The 18,365-nt window shown below is 41.4% G+C and overlaps 1 protein-coding gene across 6 annotated transcripts in view; it reads right to left on the bottom strand.

Moving 5' to 3' along the window:
• The window catches only part of DYNC1I1 (dynein cytoplasmic 1 intermediate chain 1), a 233,051-nt gene extending 215,315 nt beyond the window's left edge, over window positions 1-17,736 (bottom strand). For 2 of the 6 annotated variants that reach the window (XM_060248536.1, XM_060248538.1), the window contains exons 1-3: window positions 17,629-17,736; window positions 13,455-13,569; window positions 8,293-8,434 (exon numbers count right to left, since the gene is read on the bottom strand). In XM_060248536.1, the coding sequence (XP_060104519.1) occupies window positions 8,293-8,434; window positions 13,455-13,569; window positions 17,629-17,736 (365 nt within the window). The remainder of the gene's footprint in view (window positions 1-8,292; window positions 8,435-13,454; window positions 13,570-17,628) is intronic. The other 4 variants (XM_060248537.1, XM_060248540.1, XM_060248539.1 and 1 more) reach the window with 2 other exon arrangements.
• Between the last annotated feature and the right edge of the window lie 629 nt (window positions 17,737-18,365).

Genomic DNA, 18,365 nt, shown 5'->3' with positions numbered 1-18,365 from the left:
GAGTAGGACAAAAGTATGTAAAGATTCTGTTTTGAAAGGGGTGGGGTGGGGGAGGGAAGGAGCCAACTAATTTTTTGCACTGGATTTTACATCACTCACAGAAGAAAAATAAAGCATTATTAGAAAGTACAACCTTCCCCCTGCACACACCTTTCCACCCACCAACACATTGGCACATAATCTGGATACTGAAATTGGGGGGTGGGGGTGGAATAAAGATCTAAATGCTCAGTGTCAAGAAGGAGAGAAACATTTGCTATGCCTAATGTGTTACAGAAGTTGCATATAAAACCGAACAAAGTGAAAATGACCTCTGTAACGCTGCCAAGATCATTAACGAAGAGTGTGATTTGCTGAGTTTGCACCAGCTTTTAATGTTATGAGTGTCTTGGGGCCACTTATACCTGCACACCCGGGATACTTAGAAAGGGAAAAAAATACATGTAGCTTGCTCAAGGCAATCATTACCCCCTTTGCTCTGCCCGCTTTCAAAACCTGACAAGTTTTCCAAACGACAAGCAATATTCCATTAGGGAGAATTCCATTACAGTGTGATTAAAGAATGAGCTGGGGAACGGAATTCTCAGCAGACGAAAACAACAGAGGCTATTGGATAAAAGGTCTCCTTTGGAGACTTTACAGGGGTTTGCCCTTGCTCGTGACAGTCAGGCTTACATCTCATCTTGGGCAGGGGGATGAGATGCTAGAGAAGTGTTAACAATTGAGGAAAGAGCCTACATGCAAAGATCAGAGGGGACACATGAAGTCTACAAGAGCCAGCCACACGGTTGATAGTCTACAATTTCCTGACTTCAGTTCCCTAAGTATAATTTGGGAATAATTGATTTGACAGAATTATTGGAGAACTGACCAAGGGTGTTTTTTTTAGTGATCCTGAAGTTGAGCAGCCTGGGAGTACTGCTTAATATCAAAATTAAGAAGGACCTGCCTGGAAATCACTTGTTTGAACCAGCAGGTTTTTCTCTAATCCTAGGTATGTGGGAATGTGTTGTGATTAGTCAGGAGTATGGAGAAGGCACTCTGATCATCTGCAAAAACATCCTTGTCATTATTACATTATCCGTTCTAGGCAGAAGGAAGACCATTGACACAGCTTCCTGAACAAACCTAGTCTCAATTGCCTGGGTGTTGTCAAATGGAAATCCAGGTTTTTTCAAAACAGAAGTACTTGTATTTCAAGTCAGATATATACAGCGCCGCCCCTGCCACTAGGTAAACCAGGCAATTGCCTAGGACGCTGGCCTTCTGGGGATGCCCCCATGTGACTCAGTGACATTATCAGGGCGGGGAGTGGCGCCAGAAATTAGCCTTGCCTAGGGTGCCAGACAGTCTAGGGCTGGCCCTGGCTATATACAGTATGTGTGATTTAAGGCAACCCCAACAAAGGGAAAGAGAGGTGGTTCACCACTGCTTTCCTCTGCAGAGTCTTCCTTGGTGGTCTCCCTTCCAAGCACTGACCCAGCTTAGCTTCTGAGATCTAATGAGATCATGCTATATTATGTTGCCTTCTCTTCCAGTCAGCTGAATACTCTTTTAGAAGAAGAAGAAGAAGATATTGGATTTATATCCCGCCCTCCACTCCGAAGAGTCTCAGAGCGGCTCACAATCTCCTTTACCTTCCTCCCCCACAACAGACACCCTGTGAGGTGGGTGGGGCTGGAGAGGGCTCTCACAGCAGCTGCCCTTTCAAGGACAACCTCTGCCAGAGCTATGGCTGACCCAAGGCCATGCCAGCAGGTGCAAGTGGAGGAGTGGGGAATCAAACCCGGTTCTCCCAGATAAGAGTTCACACACTTAACCACTACACCAAACTGGTGCTGGTATATCACAGCACTCATTATTTTTCCTCAACACAACAGCATGCCTCATAGAAACCAGTTTAACACGAAGATGTGAGAATGTAGAATGTGTTATTTGCACTTCCTTTCCTGCTTCCACTGGAGCATCATCAGAATTTTAATTTAGAAGACATCTGAAGTTACACCATACAGCATAGGAATCAAGACTTTTGACAAAATCTGCTTCCACACCCTCAAGAATACCCTTGCCTACAGTCAGGGGTGGAATTCTAGCAGGAGCTCCTTTGCATATTAGGCCACACACCCCTGATGCAGCCAATCCTCCTGGACCTTACAAGGCTCAGACAATACTGAATGAGACAGGCCAACGGTCTGACTTGGTAAAAGCCAATTTCATAAGTTAATTTTTTCTTTCTATATTACTTCCATGTCCAAACTTCATAACGTTCTAGAAATCTAGCCCTGCAGTTGATTTTAGCTCAGGCAGGACAGCAGGATAAATCAGCCTTCTTGAGAAACAAGGGACAGCTGGTCAGGTCAGAACAAAATTAACTTGTTCTGAAGGACTTCTGATATATACAGCAGTATCAAGAATTAAGGTCTTCATGTATATGCAATAAATAAATAGGCTGTGATGCAACTGAAATGCTAAATATTGGAATGTCTTTTTTATTTATAGTCTTAAAATATACTCACATGCAATATTATTCAATGATAATCTAATTTGCTTTGAGAGCTACTTGATATAGCAAAGTTGACCTTAATTAGCATCAGACTAACAGCAGAATTACTCTTACTGGTCTATTTTCCTATGTCACTGTAGGAAGTTCAACTATCAGAATGCTTTCCTGTGATGATGTACCTACAGATTTTGCAAATATTAAAATAGTCCTCCTGCAACTGCATCTCAGTGTGCAGAATAAAACACAACACAATGGATTTTGCAAGACAGATCTATCATTCTGCAAGAAATATCTATCAAACCAAGACACCTGAAGGACCATCTCTTCCCACATTATCCAGCCTGCCAGTTAAGATCTGCCTCTCAAGCACCATTCTGTGCCCCCACCTTCAGAGGTGAGATGGACAGAGACTAGAGACAGGGCTTTATTTGTGGTGGCATCCGGGCTTTGGAATGCCCTATCCCTTGAGGCCTGTCTGACACCTACTTCCCTTTTAGGCACCAGGCTGACACGCATCTTTTGACCATGGCTTTAAATAAGGGGTTTCATTTTATCAGCTTTCTAATGGTCTGCTTTTGTTTTATGGATTGTTTTTATGCTATTTATAGTAATTGCATGTTTTTAATGGCATGGGAGGTTTGGTTTTGTTGTGATTTTTAAGTACACACTACCTCAAGAGTGGGACAGAAATATTCTTTTTAAAATTATTGTTATTCAGTCGCACAGTCGAGTTCGACTCTTTGCGACCCCATGGACAAAGTCATTCTAGGCCCTCCTGTCTTCCACCATCCTCCGAAGTCTGCTCAAATTCGTAATTGTTACCTCAGTAACACTGTCCAGCCATCTCATCTTTCGCCACCCCCTTCTTCTTTTGCCTTCTGTCTTTCCCAGTATCAGGATCTTCTCCAGTGAGTGCTCCCTTCTCATTTGGTGGCCAAAGTATTGGAGCTTCAGCTTCAGCATCTGACCTTCCAGGGAACAGTCTGGGTTGATTTCCCTTAGGACTGACTGATTTGATCTTCTTGCAGTCCAAGGGACTCTCAAGATTCTTCTCCAGCACCACAGCTCAAAAGCATCTATTCTTCTCTACTCGGCCTTCCTTATGGTCCAGATCTCACAGCCATACATTACTACTGGGAATACCATTGCTTTGACTATATGGACTTTAGTTGGCAGGTGTTGTCTCTACTTTTTATTATACTGCCCAGGTTCACCATAGCTGTCCTCCCAAGGAGCAAACGTCTTTTAGTTTCATGGCTACAGTCACCATCTGCAGTGATCTTGGGTCCCAGAAATGTGAATTCTTTCACTACTTCCATGTCTTCCCCTTCTATTTGCCACGGTGTGATGGGGCTGGATGCCATGATTTTAGTTTTTTTTATGTTGAGTTTTAAGCCTACTTTTGTGCTCTCCTCTTTCACCCTCAACAAGAGGTTCTTTAAATCCTCCTCACTTTCTGCCATTAGAGTGGTATCATCTGCATATCTGAGGTTGTTCATGTTTTCCCCAGCAATCTTAATTTTTAAAATGGAGATAAATAATAAATAGTTCCCCCCCCCCCGACATTCCTCTATGGCTTTTGTGCAAAATCAACATAGATTTTGGTTTCCTATGTATCATTACATATGTATTTCTCCACGATATTAAGTGGATAGCTAACTGCACAGGTACATTCTGTCACCAATTTCCTTGGGACTTGCAGATGGTGCCACTTCTAAATGAAAACAAGGCTAATTTTAGCTTCCATGAAAAAATTCGTTAATACAGCAGAACCATTAACTACATTAGTTTTTTGACAGCATATTATATCTTAATAGAAGATAATGCTAAGTTTGTTAAGACTCCCCTATGAAACGCCCTTTGGAAAGAAAAGTGCCCATCTTCTTTGAGAAATTTGTTAATGAGAAAAATAATCAGTGATCTCAAGGACTGAACTCTATGCATCCTTGAGGAATGAGAATGTAGAAATATTTAATGATGCCAAAGGATCAAATGGAAAAAAGACATTAATACTGACTGGGTAGCTGGCAAGCATCCAAATCCAATCTTCCCTTTCTAGGTCATAATTATACAGCCTTACAACACAGTTCTATGAATATTTATTCACAACTTAGTCACAGAACTAAGTCAAGCTGTTCAATAGCACATATTCTCAAATATGTATGTGTATGTACATATATGTGTGTTTGTGTGACTGGGGCCTTAAGTGGTAATCTTACATACAGCTGCTTAGACCCTTTTGTATTTAGACATACACTGGATGCATAGGATCAACAGATCACATACAAACATGTGTAGGATCAAATTGCAAAAAAAAAAAATAATAATAATAATACCAAGAATTCCTGTTGGATATGCAAATGCAACCATGAAGGTCTTTTGAAAATTCTGGGTTATACATATAGAAAACTGAAGCACCCAATGACCTGGCAACTCACACACAGCCAAATTGCATTCATAATGGTAATTTTAATCAAGAATGGACATAGAGCAAGAGTTTCCAATTTACTTATTTCAATGTTGCTCAGTCCCAATTTCACCCTCCTACTCTACTTCACCTTCTTGTCTCTCCCTTCGTGAGTAATACATGCTGCATAGACGGGAATATTTGCATCTTAATTTAGGAATGTGTTTTGGCAAGGCTTTTTGTAGCAGGAACTCGTTTGCATGTTAGGCCACACCTCCCTGATGTAGCCAATCTTCCAAGAGCTTACAGTAGGCCCTCAACTAAGAGCCCTGTAAGCTCTTGGAGGATTGGCTACATTAAGGGTGTGTGGCCTAATATGCAAAAGAGTTCCTGCTACAAAAAAAAAAAGCCCTGGTATTTGGTACTGTTGCCAATGCTTGGTATTATCACACCAGATTGAGTGTGCTTGCTTTTTCCCTAAATAAAACTCTCTCTGGCATCACCATATTCAAGGTCTCAGTAGTTCTTCCAAATCTGTGCATGAAGTCTCATTATTTTGTCAATGATTCCATAGTTGCCATTTGGTGTCTCACTGCCCACACTGGGTGCATTTCATTAAACTGATGTATAACCTAAACCAGCAGCTTTTTTTAGCCTACAAGTGAGAGGCGTCAGGCTTCTTCCTTTTGCCCAGTTGCTCCCAAAATAAATTTGGCCTGAACTGGAAAGTAGTTCTCATTCTCATTCACCCAGACACATACAGTATGTCACATAAGTGAGTACACCCCCTCACATTTTGTAAATATTTAAGTATATCTTTTCATGTGACATCACTAAAGAAATTACAGTTGGCTACAATGTAAAGTAGTGGGTCTACAGCTTGTATAACAGTGCAAATGTGCTGTCCCCTCAAAATTATGCAATACACAGCCATTAATGTCTAAACTGCTGGCAACAAAAGTGAGTACACCCCTAAGTGATAATGTCCAAATGGGGCCCAAAGTGTCAATATTTTATGTGGCTACCATTATTTTCCAGCACTGCCTTAACCCTCTTGGGCATAGGGTTCGCCAGAGCTTCATAGGTTGCCACTGGAGTCCTCTTCCATTCCTCCATGATGACGTCACGCAGCTGGTGGATGTTAGAGACTTTGCGCACCTCCACCTTCCATTTCAGGATGCCCCACAGATGCTCAATGGGGTTTAGGTCTGGAGACATGCTCGACCAGTCCATCACCTTTATGCTCAGCTTCTTTAGCAAGGCAGTGGTCATTTTGGAGGTGTGCTTGGGGTCATTATCATGTTGGAATACTGCCCTGTGGCCCAGTCTCCAAAGGGAGGGGATCATGCTTTGCTTCAGTATGTCACAGTACATGTTGGCATTCATGGTTTCCTCAATGAACTTTAGCTCCCCAGTGACGGCAGCACTCATGCAGCCCCAGACCATGACATTCCCACTACCATGCTTGACTGTAGGCAAGACACACGTCTTTGTACTCCTCACCTGGTTGCCGCCACACACGCTTGACACCATCTGAACCAAATTGGTCTGCAGGGCTGTCATCCCAGAAGGAAGCCTCTTCTAAAGATGATGCACAAGAAAGCCTGAAAACGGTTTGCTGCAAACAAGCAGACTAAGGACATGGATTTCTGGAACCATGTCCTGTGGTCCAATGAGACCAAAATAAACTTATTTGGTCAAGCGTGTGCGGCAGCAACCAGGTGAGGAGTACAAAGACAAGTGTGTGTTGCCTACAGTCAAGCATAGTGGTGGGAATGTCATGGTCTGGGGCTTCATGCATGCTAGCCAAGCACGTCTCCAGACCTAAATCCTATTGAGAATTTGTGGGACATCCTGAAATGGAAGGTGGAGGTGCACAAGGTCTCTAACATCATCATGGAGGAGTGGAAGAGGACTCCAGTGGCAACCTGTGAAGCTCTGGCGAACTCTATGCCCAAGAAGGTTAAAGCAGTGCTGGAAAATAATAGTGGCCACACAAAATATTGGCACTTTGGGCCCCATTTGGACATTATCACTTAGTGGTGTACTCACTTTTGTTGCCAGCAGTTTAGACATTAATGGCTGTGTGTTGTATAATTTTGAGGGGATAGCACATTTACACTGTTATACAAGCTGTAGACTCACTACTTTACATTGTAGCCAAGTGTAATTTCTTCAGTGTTGTCACATGAAAAGATATACTTAAATATTTACAAAATGTGAGGGGTGTACTCACTTATGTGACATACTGCATGTACAGTGTCTTCTCAGCTAAAAACAATAACCATAGTAAAGCATGGGAGGAGCAGGATTTAGCTCCTGTTGCCCAGAAATTCCACAGCAACTGTCTCCCATAACCCCTCCCCTTCATTCTTTGCTCGTGTAAATACATGGAGATTCCCTTTCTTTTTATTTATATATTATTTATTTCCACAACCTGCCTTCTGGGTTTGCAAAATAATTCCCTGCTCGTAATCGACAAGTAAAAATTACCCATGAATAGGGGATTTATCCTCTTATCTGTTTGACATTTGACAAAGAGGATACCTTGGGTAAAACAAACAGACTAAATAAGTTAACAAAAACAAATCAAGATTTTAAAAAAAGAAAACCAATTTACAATGAAAACAGGAAAAAGTTGCTTATCCCCATTGGCCTTGAAGATGAAAAAGGCACACTAGGTGGACAGGAGGGAAAGCCCGCCCCTACCATACATGGGTGAGAAGTTGGGGGAAAGTATCATCCAGGTTTGGCTTCTGCTGATTGTTTGTCTCCAGCCTGACTGGAGGAGAAACACAGCTATTCTTGCCTATTCAAGAAGGCTCCCATTTTGGGAGCCACTGCAGAAAATTCTATCCAGCATATTAATTTACTTCAGACTTCCTGTCCTTCATCAGAGTCTATTACATATCCAGAAAAGGAAATATTTTACATCCCAGCTTCAAGACCAGCATCCAAGACTATTCTAGGTAAGCCCAAGGGATTGCACAAACATTATGCTGACCTGTTTATTTTTAACAACATACTACCACCTGCAATACATAAATTACTTTTACAACACTCCTCAGTTTTAAAAATGGCCTACCATGAATTATGGGAGATTGCCAACAAGAAACAGTAATCAGACAGTGCAATCTTATGCAATGTTACTCCATTACAAGTCCACTATAGGCTTAGGATGAAGGAATTTTGAAAAGGACTGCAATATAAACCCCTTGAGGTCCACAGAACAATTCTAATTGGGGAGGGGGGGCAATAATATACTATATATAAGGTGCTTTCCAAAGCAGATGTACACACTTTAAGCAATTTAACAATGGGACGGGAAACAGTGGGAAAGGGATTCACATGAAAGACACACTGAATAAGGTATTCATCTTACCTTCCAACTGGTCCCAAGTCTCCAGAGTCTTGGCTTCCAGCTTCACTGGGAGTGCTCACTGATTTCGGAGAGGGAGACATAGGGGTTGGGACTAAATAATGAAAATAACAGGTATCCCATGTTAAAACATGCAACGACTGCACTGATGAAGAGCAGTGTCAGAGAAATCATAAACAAGGATCCAAATGATAAAATGGATGAATGATTGGGAGAGTTTGAAATGGTGAAAGCAAAAACAGGAAAGGAAAAGGAAAAGAAAAGGAAGAAAGTCAAGTGAATTCTCATTTTTTAAAAAAATTAAGGTTGAAATGAATGTTTAGACTGATCTGAAAGTAAATTGAGATAATAGTACTCAACAATATAAAAACGTAATAGATATACTTCCAAGAACATTTTTTTTAAACTGCAAAAATACTGGGCATCTGAAACAGTTTTCTTTCTGGGGTCTATACCTGTGGTTGAGTAAACTGGACCAAAGATTAAACAAGAATGCATACTTGCATAAATATTTGAACAAGGATAATTTATTGGGCACGTTTGGTGGCAATGTTTACAATGCTTTATGGCCTGCTGTGCTAATCATAAGTAGCTATTTGTGATAATTAACACTACTGATATAAATTTATAGTTCTAGTTTTTTAGTTTTTTCCAAATATCTCAGCTACTTCTCTTCCACCATGATGGATCCTCTGCCTCTATAACCAGGGCCTTTTTGTAGCAGGAACGCACAAGAACGCAGTTCCGGCTGGCTTGGTGTCAGGGGGTGTGGCCTAATATGCAAATAGTTCCTGCTGGGCTTTTCCTACAAAAAACCCTGTGTGAAACAATTAGGGGTGTAGTCTAGAATGCAAATAAGCTCCTGCTAGTCTTTTTCTACAAAAAAAGCCTGTCTATAACTAACTTTTTCCTATAACACAGAGCCAAACATATTTAAGGAGGACTATTATCACTCTGCGATATAATAACTAAGCAACCTTTATCTCTGCTTAAACCTGATCTCAGCATTTGTGAGAGTTCTTCTGCACCAATGATGTATATTGTCCAATTACTTCTTAATCTATCCTAACATTAGGATTGCCAGGACCCTCACCTGTGCAGTAGTGAGATTTGGGGATGCTCCAGGGGTGGGCAGGGATGTTGCACAGGGAGCACTTTGGTTTTTGGACAAACTCTATGGTTAAATTGGGCTTAAACCAGAGTTTGCCCAAAAACCAGAGCATCCCATGTGACATCATGTTTCCAAAAGTCAAAAGAAACGGAAACATGGGAAAATCAACATCCACCAATATCTTCTACAGAATGCTGGTTGGATCCAAGCAAGTATTCCATATTTTCTCATGTAGTGAATGCAGCACTTGTTTTATGGTTTACATAGGATTCTATTGTAAATTTGGCACATGACTCAGGGTCTCACTATATTTGTGAACCCTAAGTTTGTAATTTTGCCAGTTTCTGTCAACCTCATCCTCTCCCTCCAGACTTGGTGATGTTGTAGTGTTGGCTGTCACCCTCCAAGTGACAAATGGAGATTTCCTGCTTTTACAGTTGATCTACAGGTACCATGATCAGTTTACCAGGAGAAAATGACTGCTTTGGAGTGTGAACTCTATGGCTTTCTCCCCTGCTGAGGTCCCTTTGCTCCTCAAATCCTGCCCTCCTTAGGCTCCTCCTCCAAAATCTGCAGATATTTCCCAACCCAGAGCTAGTAACCCTAATACTCAATAAGCTGTGTCCATGGACTTAATAGCTATGTTTTATAGAATGTCATGATTCTTCTGAAAGATAAAGCAGTCACAGAGTTGGAGGGGACCTCCAGGGTCTTCTAGTCCAACCCCCTGTACAATGCAGGGAATTCACAAATACTTCCCCACACCCCCAGTTATCCCTGCTCCATGCCCCAGAAGATGGCAAAAAAACAAAAACAAAACACCCAGCTCCTTAGCACTAATGCAGCCCTTCCTGCCCTCCCTCTCATGATCTGCCTAAGTTCACAGAGTCAGCATTACTGTCAGATAGCCATCTAGCCTCTGTTTCAAAACCTGTGCTGGAGATCTTGAAGATCTGCTGCCAGTCGTAATGGACAATAAAGAGCTGGATGAACTAATGGTCTTACTTGTTACAGGGCAACTTCACACAAGGAATATGAGCTTGCTGTCATGAAAGCAGAGGTGAGGCAAAGGAGAGCATGAAACTGCATTACATCAAAGAATGCTGTGATGGTGTTTGAGATAAAGTATAAGCGGTTATCAACCTCTCTGCCTCCCTGCCCTCCCCACTGAGAGACTCCATCTTTGAAGCACAAAGCAGCTGCACTGCACAAGAGCATCTCATTGGCAGTGCTTGCTGCTTTAATCAAACTGTGCCAAAATGCAGAACTAGAGCTAGTATGGGAACCTCCTTGCACCAATGTTTAAAAGCCTTGTATTTGATCTCAGGTCCTTTTGATACAGACTCTTCAACTTGCTTCAGATTCTTAAAGCAAAAAAAAAAAAAAATTCCCCAGGGTCACATACTTTAAGAATAAAATACTGCCCTTAAATCAGATTAATGATGTCTTCATCTGACTTTCCCTAAATCTGTTTTGATCTTTTTGTTGTTGCTATTGTTGAATTTACCCTTAAAGTGTGAAAAAACTTAAATCCAAAAACCCACTGCTGCTGCCATATTTCAGACTGTTAATTATGGGACAGAAAAAATAGCATTTCTTATATTTCATTATAAATCTATTTTTAAACATTCAAATTAGTGTTTATGAACACATGAAGCTACCTTATATTGTCATTGGTCTATCAAGGTCAATATTGTCTACTCTGATTAGAACAGGATCTCCAGGATCTCAGTTAGAGATCTTCCATATTCCCTACATATCCTTTTAAAGTAGGGTGCTAGAATTGAACCTGGGCCCTTCTGCATACAGAACAGATGCTCCCTCAATAAGCAACACACCCCTGATGTAGCCAATCCTCCAAGAGCTTACAGGGCTCTTAGTACAGGGCCTACTGTTAGCTCCAGGAGGATTGGCTACATCAGGGTTGTGTGGCCTAATATGCAAAGGAGTTCCAGCTAAAAAAACACACCTGGGAAACGGCATTTAGCTGCTGAAGTAATTTTCCAAAGGTTTACAGAGGGTTACCATAATTTGGTGTAGTGGTTAAGTGTGGTGTGGTGGTTAAGTGTGCGGACTCTTATCTGGGAGAACCAGGTTTGATTCCCCACTCCTCCACTTGCACCTGCTAGCATGGCCTTGGGTCAGCCATAGCTCTGGCAGAGGTTGTCCTTGAAAGGGCAGCTGCTGTGAGAGCCCTCTCCAGCCCCACCCACCTCACAGGGTGTCTGTTGTGGGGGAGGAAGGTAAAGTAGATTGTGAGCCGTTCTGAGACTCTTCGGAGTGGAGGGCGGGATATAAATCCAATATCTTCTTCTTCTTTAACATTTTGCTTTGTTTTGTTGTATTCAAAAGGTGCATTTGAATTAAAATATAGATAAATGTATACAAAATGAGAAAGATAACCCATCTAGGGTGCGGTCACACGTACCATTAGTGACAACACAGCTCCGTCTGGCTGACGGATTAAATGTGTTCGTTCAGACATGCACATCTGGCAATCGAGCGTCATCCGTGGTCATTCCGAATTGCTGCGGATCAGTGCCGCGTTAATTTGACAGCACATAAAGTCCGGCCCTTTTTCAAAACAGCGGCACAAGATCGGCTTTTTGTTGTTTGGACAGCTCACGCGCGATACTGCCTCTCACCTTTAAAAAAAAAAAAAAGCCCCAGCAGACATGCGCATTGCCAGATCATCCGGGAATCTGAGGTGATGCTTCTGCTTCTCCAATCAACACAGGATTGGAGGGGGGGGGGAAACGTTATCCCACTATTCAGAACAGGAAAAAATTCTTTTTTTTTCAATGTGGAGGATTTCAAGATATCATTGTCACTGCCAATTTCTAGGGAAATAATTCCTGGGAGTTCCGTGTTTTGGATTGGCAACGTTAATTCTGGAAACTTTCGCCCTTCCCCCCTGGCTCTGAAGAAAGTTTTGATTTCCCAGCTCCAAACAGTTGGGCGCATGTTCAATGGACCCCCTCCCCTCCCAGAAATCACCATCTGATTACGCATGCTCCAAGAAATGAGCGTGATAGTATTGGATGTCTGATCGCACACAACAGAATGAATCGCATTCTTGGATGCTCGTCTGAACTGCCCTGCATCGAATCAATATTCAGCAGTTCAGATTTGCGCGCTACACATACGCTTTTAATGGTACGTGTGACCGCACCCCTATTGTTGAGGACTGTACTCTGAATATATAACATTAAGAATGAGCAAGCATATCTGCTCACCTGGTTCCTTTGCTTCTATTTTTTTTTTGCTCTTCTCAGAGCAATCTTAAACAAGCCTACGCAAAATCGTATTCAGGAAAGTACTTGGAGGATTGTGCCAAAGGCAAGGATAAGAAAGAAGCACTGAAATGTAAGGGGAAGTGAATAAAGTGCGAGGGGGAAGGAACCAAACTATTTCTCAACAGTATGTATTATATATCTATATATATCTATATATTATATGCAACACACCTACCAAAAAAGAAGCAATAAACAAAACCCAAGTTTTCTAAGGCTACAAAAATATTGAATGGAGTAAAGATAGGGTGCATTCACACACACACTAAATAATGTGCTTTGCAACTGGATTTTTACAGTGTAAGAATAGCAAAATCCACTTGCAAACAGTCACCATGTGAAAGCACCCATAGTGAAAAACAGAAGAGGGGAGTAAAGCATACATACAAACAAACTGACTACTAAATGTATTTATTTTTCTAATGTCTTTTTAATAACATAATTTGCTTTAAAGTTGAGCGAAGGAAACTTTTTCCAATATGAAACTATTATGTTTATGAAAATGCTGGAATTAAGGAAGTAAAACCAAATCTATTTCAAAATGGATGGAATAAGAGCAGTGAAAGATAGTACTGATGTGGCCGTGGAAAAGCAATTTTAAAATGGGAGATATGAAAATGACCGATAAAGCTGACATTAAGCAATGACAAGGAACTGGTTATATGGGTGAAATGTAACATCACCAAAACAAGCATAGCAAAGCATGCTATAGATAGAAGAATGCTTGAATCCAAATGTCTTGAGTGAGCTTATCTGAGTACCTAGAGGTGGTTCAGGTGAAATACCAATGCTCTGCAGTAAAGCTTCTGTCTCTCTTCTCTTGCGGTCCAGATCTGAATCTTCCTGAGTTGGCTCTTTCTTTTGCTGAAAATCTGCCTGAAATAAACAACCGTGAACAATTAGCCTGAGAAACAGTACCAAGTCTAAGTTACAGAATGAGTTTCTGTGCTGATCATGAAAGCGGCAAAATGAGGCAACCAAAAGAGAAAGAAAGGATTACATACTCATAGGATTCCACCGCTGTGCAAATTTATGTGACTTTTAAAATTGACACATAGTTGGGGACACTCTCTGAATTTCGTAATTAGGACTGTGTATATATGTGGTAAAGCTGCAGTACTGCAGTTGGAGCCTTCTGCTCATGACCTGAGTTCGATCCTAGCTAAAGCTGGTTCAGGTAGCCAGCTCATGGTTGACTCGGCCTTCCATCCTTCCGAGGTCGGTAAAATGAGTACCCAGCTTGCTGGGGGGAAAGTGTAGATGACTGGGGAAGGCAATGGCAAACCACCCCATAAAAAGTCTGCTGTGAAAACGTTGTAAAAGCAACGTCACCCCAGAGTCGAAAACGACTGGTGTTTGCACAGGGGACTACCTTTACCTTTATATTCTCAGAGACACAAAATGTTAACAACTGCTGAGAGTCAAAGGGGAAAAAGGGGGGAGGAAATTGGCCAGCTCAAGCCCCTAAAAGTTTATAGATTTCTGAAGATTTGGGTGAGTGGGATTTCCAAATTGTGCCCTTCACCCTTCCTTGAAGCCATATCTCAGACAACATATGGATTTCTGCATGACCAAGAGCTATGCAGAAAAGGAGGCCATATATTTTTTAAAAGGGAGGGGACCCAGAAGTTGCTTATCAAAAGCTAAGAATACTCATTGATCTCCAGGAGTTAAAAGGGTAGTTCAAGAGGAGAAATGGGGGGAATGAGAAAGGAGGAAGAAGTTCATGCTCAATTGCCTAAGAATTTTTAAATATCAAGTTGGAGGAAACTGGGGTCCCAATTATCTGGGACACAGAGAGATAACCCACACAGGGAGACAGCTCTTTAAAGGCCTTCAATTTGTCCATTGCCATGGCTATTTGTGAGCAGGAATGCACAGGAACACAGCTCCAGCTGGCTTGGAATCAGGGCCTAATATGCAAATGAGTTTCTACTGGGCTTTTTCTACAAAAAAAAAAAAGCCCTGTCCATAGCTATTAGCCACCATCATATCTAAATAAAAACACTTGTAGAAAGGCGCTCTATAGAGCTGGGTGCAAACTGGGGACTGAGCATGAACTTGGAGCATGGAGATGATTTCTTCAGTAGTACCTACCTTTGAATTCTCCACAAGCTATCAACCCCTGTAAATAAAATTCTAGTCTAGGTACCCCCTTCCTTTCATCCCACTGATCAATCTTTACATTTTTAAAACTGGAATTTGTCTAAAATCTTCATCTGAACAAAAGATAAGCAGTCCATCCCCACCTCCACAATGGCAGGTTCAGCAGAAGTGGTCTACAAGCACAGAATACTAATAAAAAACTTCAGCTGCAACAAGAAAATATTTTTATTTATGAGATCCTCAAACCCACATCAAATAATGGCTACTAATGTATAATTTTCATTTTTGGATTTGTTAATTTTTTTTTCTCGCCCACTTACCATGTTCAGTTTATAAATATCTGATTCTGCTTTTGCCAAACAAGTCAGTTGTGTTTTTCAACAAGTATATGCAGTCATAACAAGAACAAAATAAAACCAGAAACCACAAGCAAATCCATATGCAATGGATACAGTTGGGATATCTTCCATGTCTATCTGGCATATCTTCCATGTCTACTGCTGAACATGGTGTGTTTGCAGGGCCAGTGCTAGGGATTCTGCCACTCCAGGCAAGAATCCCCACCCTGCCACCCACACAGACCCGGGCAGGCAAAAGCAGAGGAGCAGTGCCTGCCCCTGCCCTGCTCAGAGCCTTCTTTCCCTTGCACATGTCAGGGAACGGCAGGCGTGCCAGCTAGCAGGCACCCAGTGGCACCCCTGTAGGTCAGATGGTGCCCTAGGTGGTCACCTACCTGGCCTACTACCATGCACTGGCCCTGTGTGTTTGGAGAGACACATCTCCCCTTCACACTTTGCTAGGCTCCCTGGGAAGCATGTAATACATCCACAACAATCATTTCTGCTGCGTCAGATAAGAATGGACCTTTTTGTCCTCCAACAATTCTGTGTGAGTCTCTCTCGCTCTCATCTGCCTCTGGGTTAGAGTGTCAGAGCAGGATCTGGGAATCCCAGGTTCAAATCCCGACTCTGCTGTGGAAGCTTGCTGAGTGACCTTGAGCCAATCACACCCTCTCAGCCTAACCTACCATGAAGTTTGTTGTGAGGGTAAAATGAAGAGCATGATGTAAGCTGCTTTAGGCACCCTTTGGAGGGGAAAGGCAGGGTATGAATGAAATAAAATGAAAAAATAAAATGAAAAAGCAGAGGAACAACACAACATAATTTGCAATGTTGATTTCTTGTATCAAGTCATATTCCCCAATAATTGTATGAAATACACGTATGATATTAAAGTGTCAGTTAAAAGCAAACCAGTTATTAGAAAAAGGATAACAGGTGCTTTAAACTGCAGCAAATGTTGACATCTGAAAGAAAAGAAACATAATCACTTAATGCTTCCTTGACTTTGCATGAAAATGAATATCCGCTCCCTGTCAATTCTCATCTCTATTTCCTTAAGTGACTGAATAAAAAGAAGTACAAATCCCTTAATGAAAAACCTCATGCATATTGTCAAGGACAAATAAACTAACGTGTCAGTCAAACCTTAAAAGAAGATGTTCAAAAGCCAGGAGGCTAAAATGCAACAGCAATTATCTTTTACTTTGCTGAAGAACAATAGGTGCAAATCTGCTACCTTAGCAACCAAGCTAGTCAGTCATAAAGGGGGAGGCAGGTGAGGAGGGGGGAGTAGAAAGCTCAGGTTGTAACAGAACTAAAAAAAAATACACATACACCTTTGTTCCTACCTATAACCAATCCTATTTCAAGTCACTATACAGCCACAAATGTATCTCACATCCTTAATCCTGGTAACAATATATATCAAACTCATTTTCATTTTTAATCTAGGTTTAAAAGGCCCAGATATAAGCTTTTTTATTCATATCTTTGAAAACGTTGGGTACCTCAATTACTGTGCAAAGGAAGTCAAAGCAGAAGCAATGGAACTTTCTCTCAAATAAATATGCACAGGATTGCAATCCGGAAAATTATTTTTGCAAATCCAGTTCAGTTCCTATTCATACCAATCCTATTACAGATGGACAGCTGAGAATCATTTTTGCTTTATTTTGTTCAGGGCTTTTTTCTCAGAAAAAGCCCAACAGGAACTCATTTGCATATTAAGCCACAGCCTCTGATGTCACCATTGTTTCAAACCGGATTTTGTACGAAAGGCCCAGGAGGAACTCATTTGAATATTAGGCCACACCCCTGACACCAAGCCAGCTGGAACTGCGTTCCTGTGTATTCCTGCTCAAAAAAAGCCCTGGTTTTGTTTATATATTTTATTTTTAACTTTTTAAGGGGATACAGAATAAAGAAAAGGACTTTTGCAAGCATCTAATTACATACTGCAAGCTGGAGTAGAGAAGCCCTTGATCAGAAGAGCTTTTCTTACAAAGTCAATGCCAATATAGTATGGTGGTTGGAATGACAGGCTAAGACCCTGGAGAACCAAGTTCAGATCTCTTCTCAGCCAGTGACTTCTCTAGGTTACCGTGGTCTAGCTTTTCTCTCATGTGTCTTAACAAGATTCACAGGGTTGTTGTGAGGACAAAATGGGAGTAGAACCATGTATACTACATTAGTTCCTTTGATAGAAGGGTTAGGAAAAAATGGATTGAATTGATATGAAACATCAGGTTGAAGGGTCTCACAAATGGAATGAAGTGTTTCGAGACTGATGTCAAGAGCAGAACTTTTTATGAGTCTTCCATTAAGCTAAGCTCTTTGGGAAACATAAATATTATCTCTTTTTTGTATTTTTAGATTTTGTGTTTCATGCTAGCTTAGAAATATATGTAAGATCTGGAGACTATAAATATGTCCAAACAGAACTATAAAGATCGGAATGAGGCATCACGGGGCAGCAACCCACACTTACCTCTTTCTTTTTCCTTTCTTCTTCCTTTCGTTTCTTCTCCTCTCTTATTTGAGCCAAACGTTGCTTTTTACGCTCAAGCTCTGCTTTTAAATCACTCTTATCCGACATGCTGATTTTCTGTTAGAAATAAAAAAACAGTACATTAAAAAGTCAGAAACTAATTTTAAAATTAGAAATACTTTAGCCCCTTCTCTTAAGTGAATTGATTAATAGACATTCTGCAAAAAGGCTGTGACACTATAATAAATTGGTTTCGTATGTGGCATATGCAACCCTAGAATAGATATAAAAACCGTTTAGTTCCTGATTTTAAAAGGGTATCTTAATGATCTCTGAATAGTGTTGCCATCCTCCAAGTGGGGCCTGTAGATCTCCTGCTGTTATTCTTGATTTCCAGGTGACACAGATCACTTCTCCTAGAGGAGATTACTGTTTTGGAGGATGGACTCTATGACATTGTACCCTACTAAGGTCCCTCCCCTCCCAAAGCCCCACCTCCCCCAGGCTCCACTGCCAAATCTCCAGGTATTTCCCAACCCAGAGCTGGTAACCCTATCTCTGAACCACCTAGATCTCAGTGTTTTCCTAAGTTCCCACCAAATAAAATGTAATTTTGCACTGACTGCAGGCCCTAGATAAGTCTGAGAACTTGAGCCCTAGATAAGTCTGGTTATCATACCACTAATGCTCTCCCTGTCACTTTGAATGAGACACACATAAAAGTTGCCTGGCCACTG

This window comes from Heteronotia binoei, chromosome 10 (assembly GCF_032191835.1).
Source record: "Heteronotia binoei isolate CCM8104 ecotype False Entrance Well chromosome 10, APGP_CSIRO_Hbin_v1, whole genome shotgun sequence".
Classification (NCBI taxonomy): domain Eukaryota; kingdom Metazoa; phylum Chordata; class Lepidosauria; order Squamata; family Gekkonidae; genus Heteronotia; species Heteronotia binoei.
Note: the sequence above shows the minus strand (reverse complement) of the source record. Positions and strands in the feature narration are given on the sequence as shown.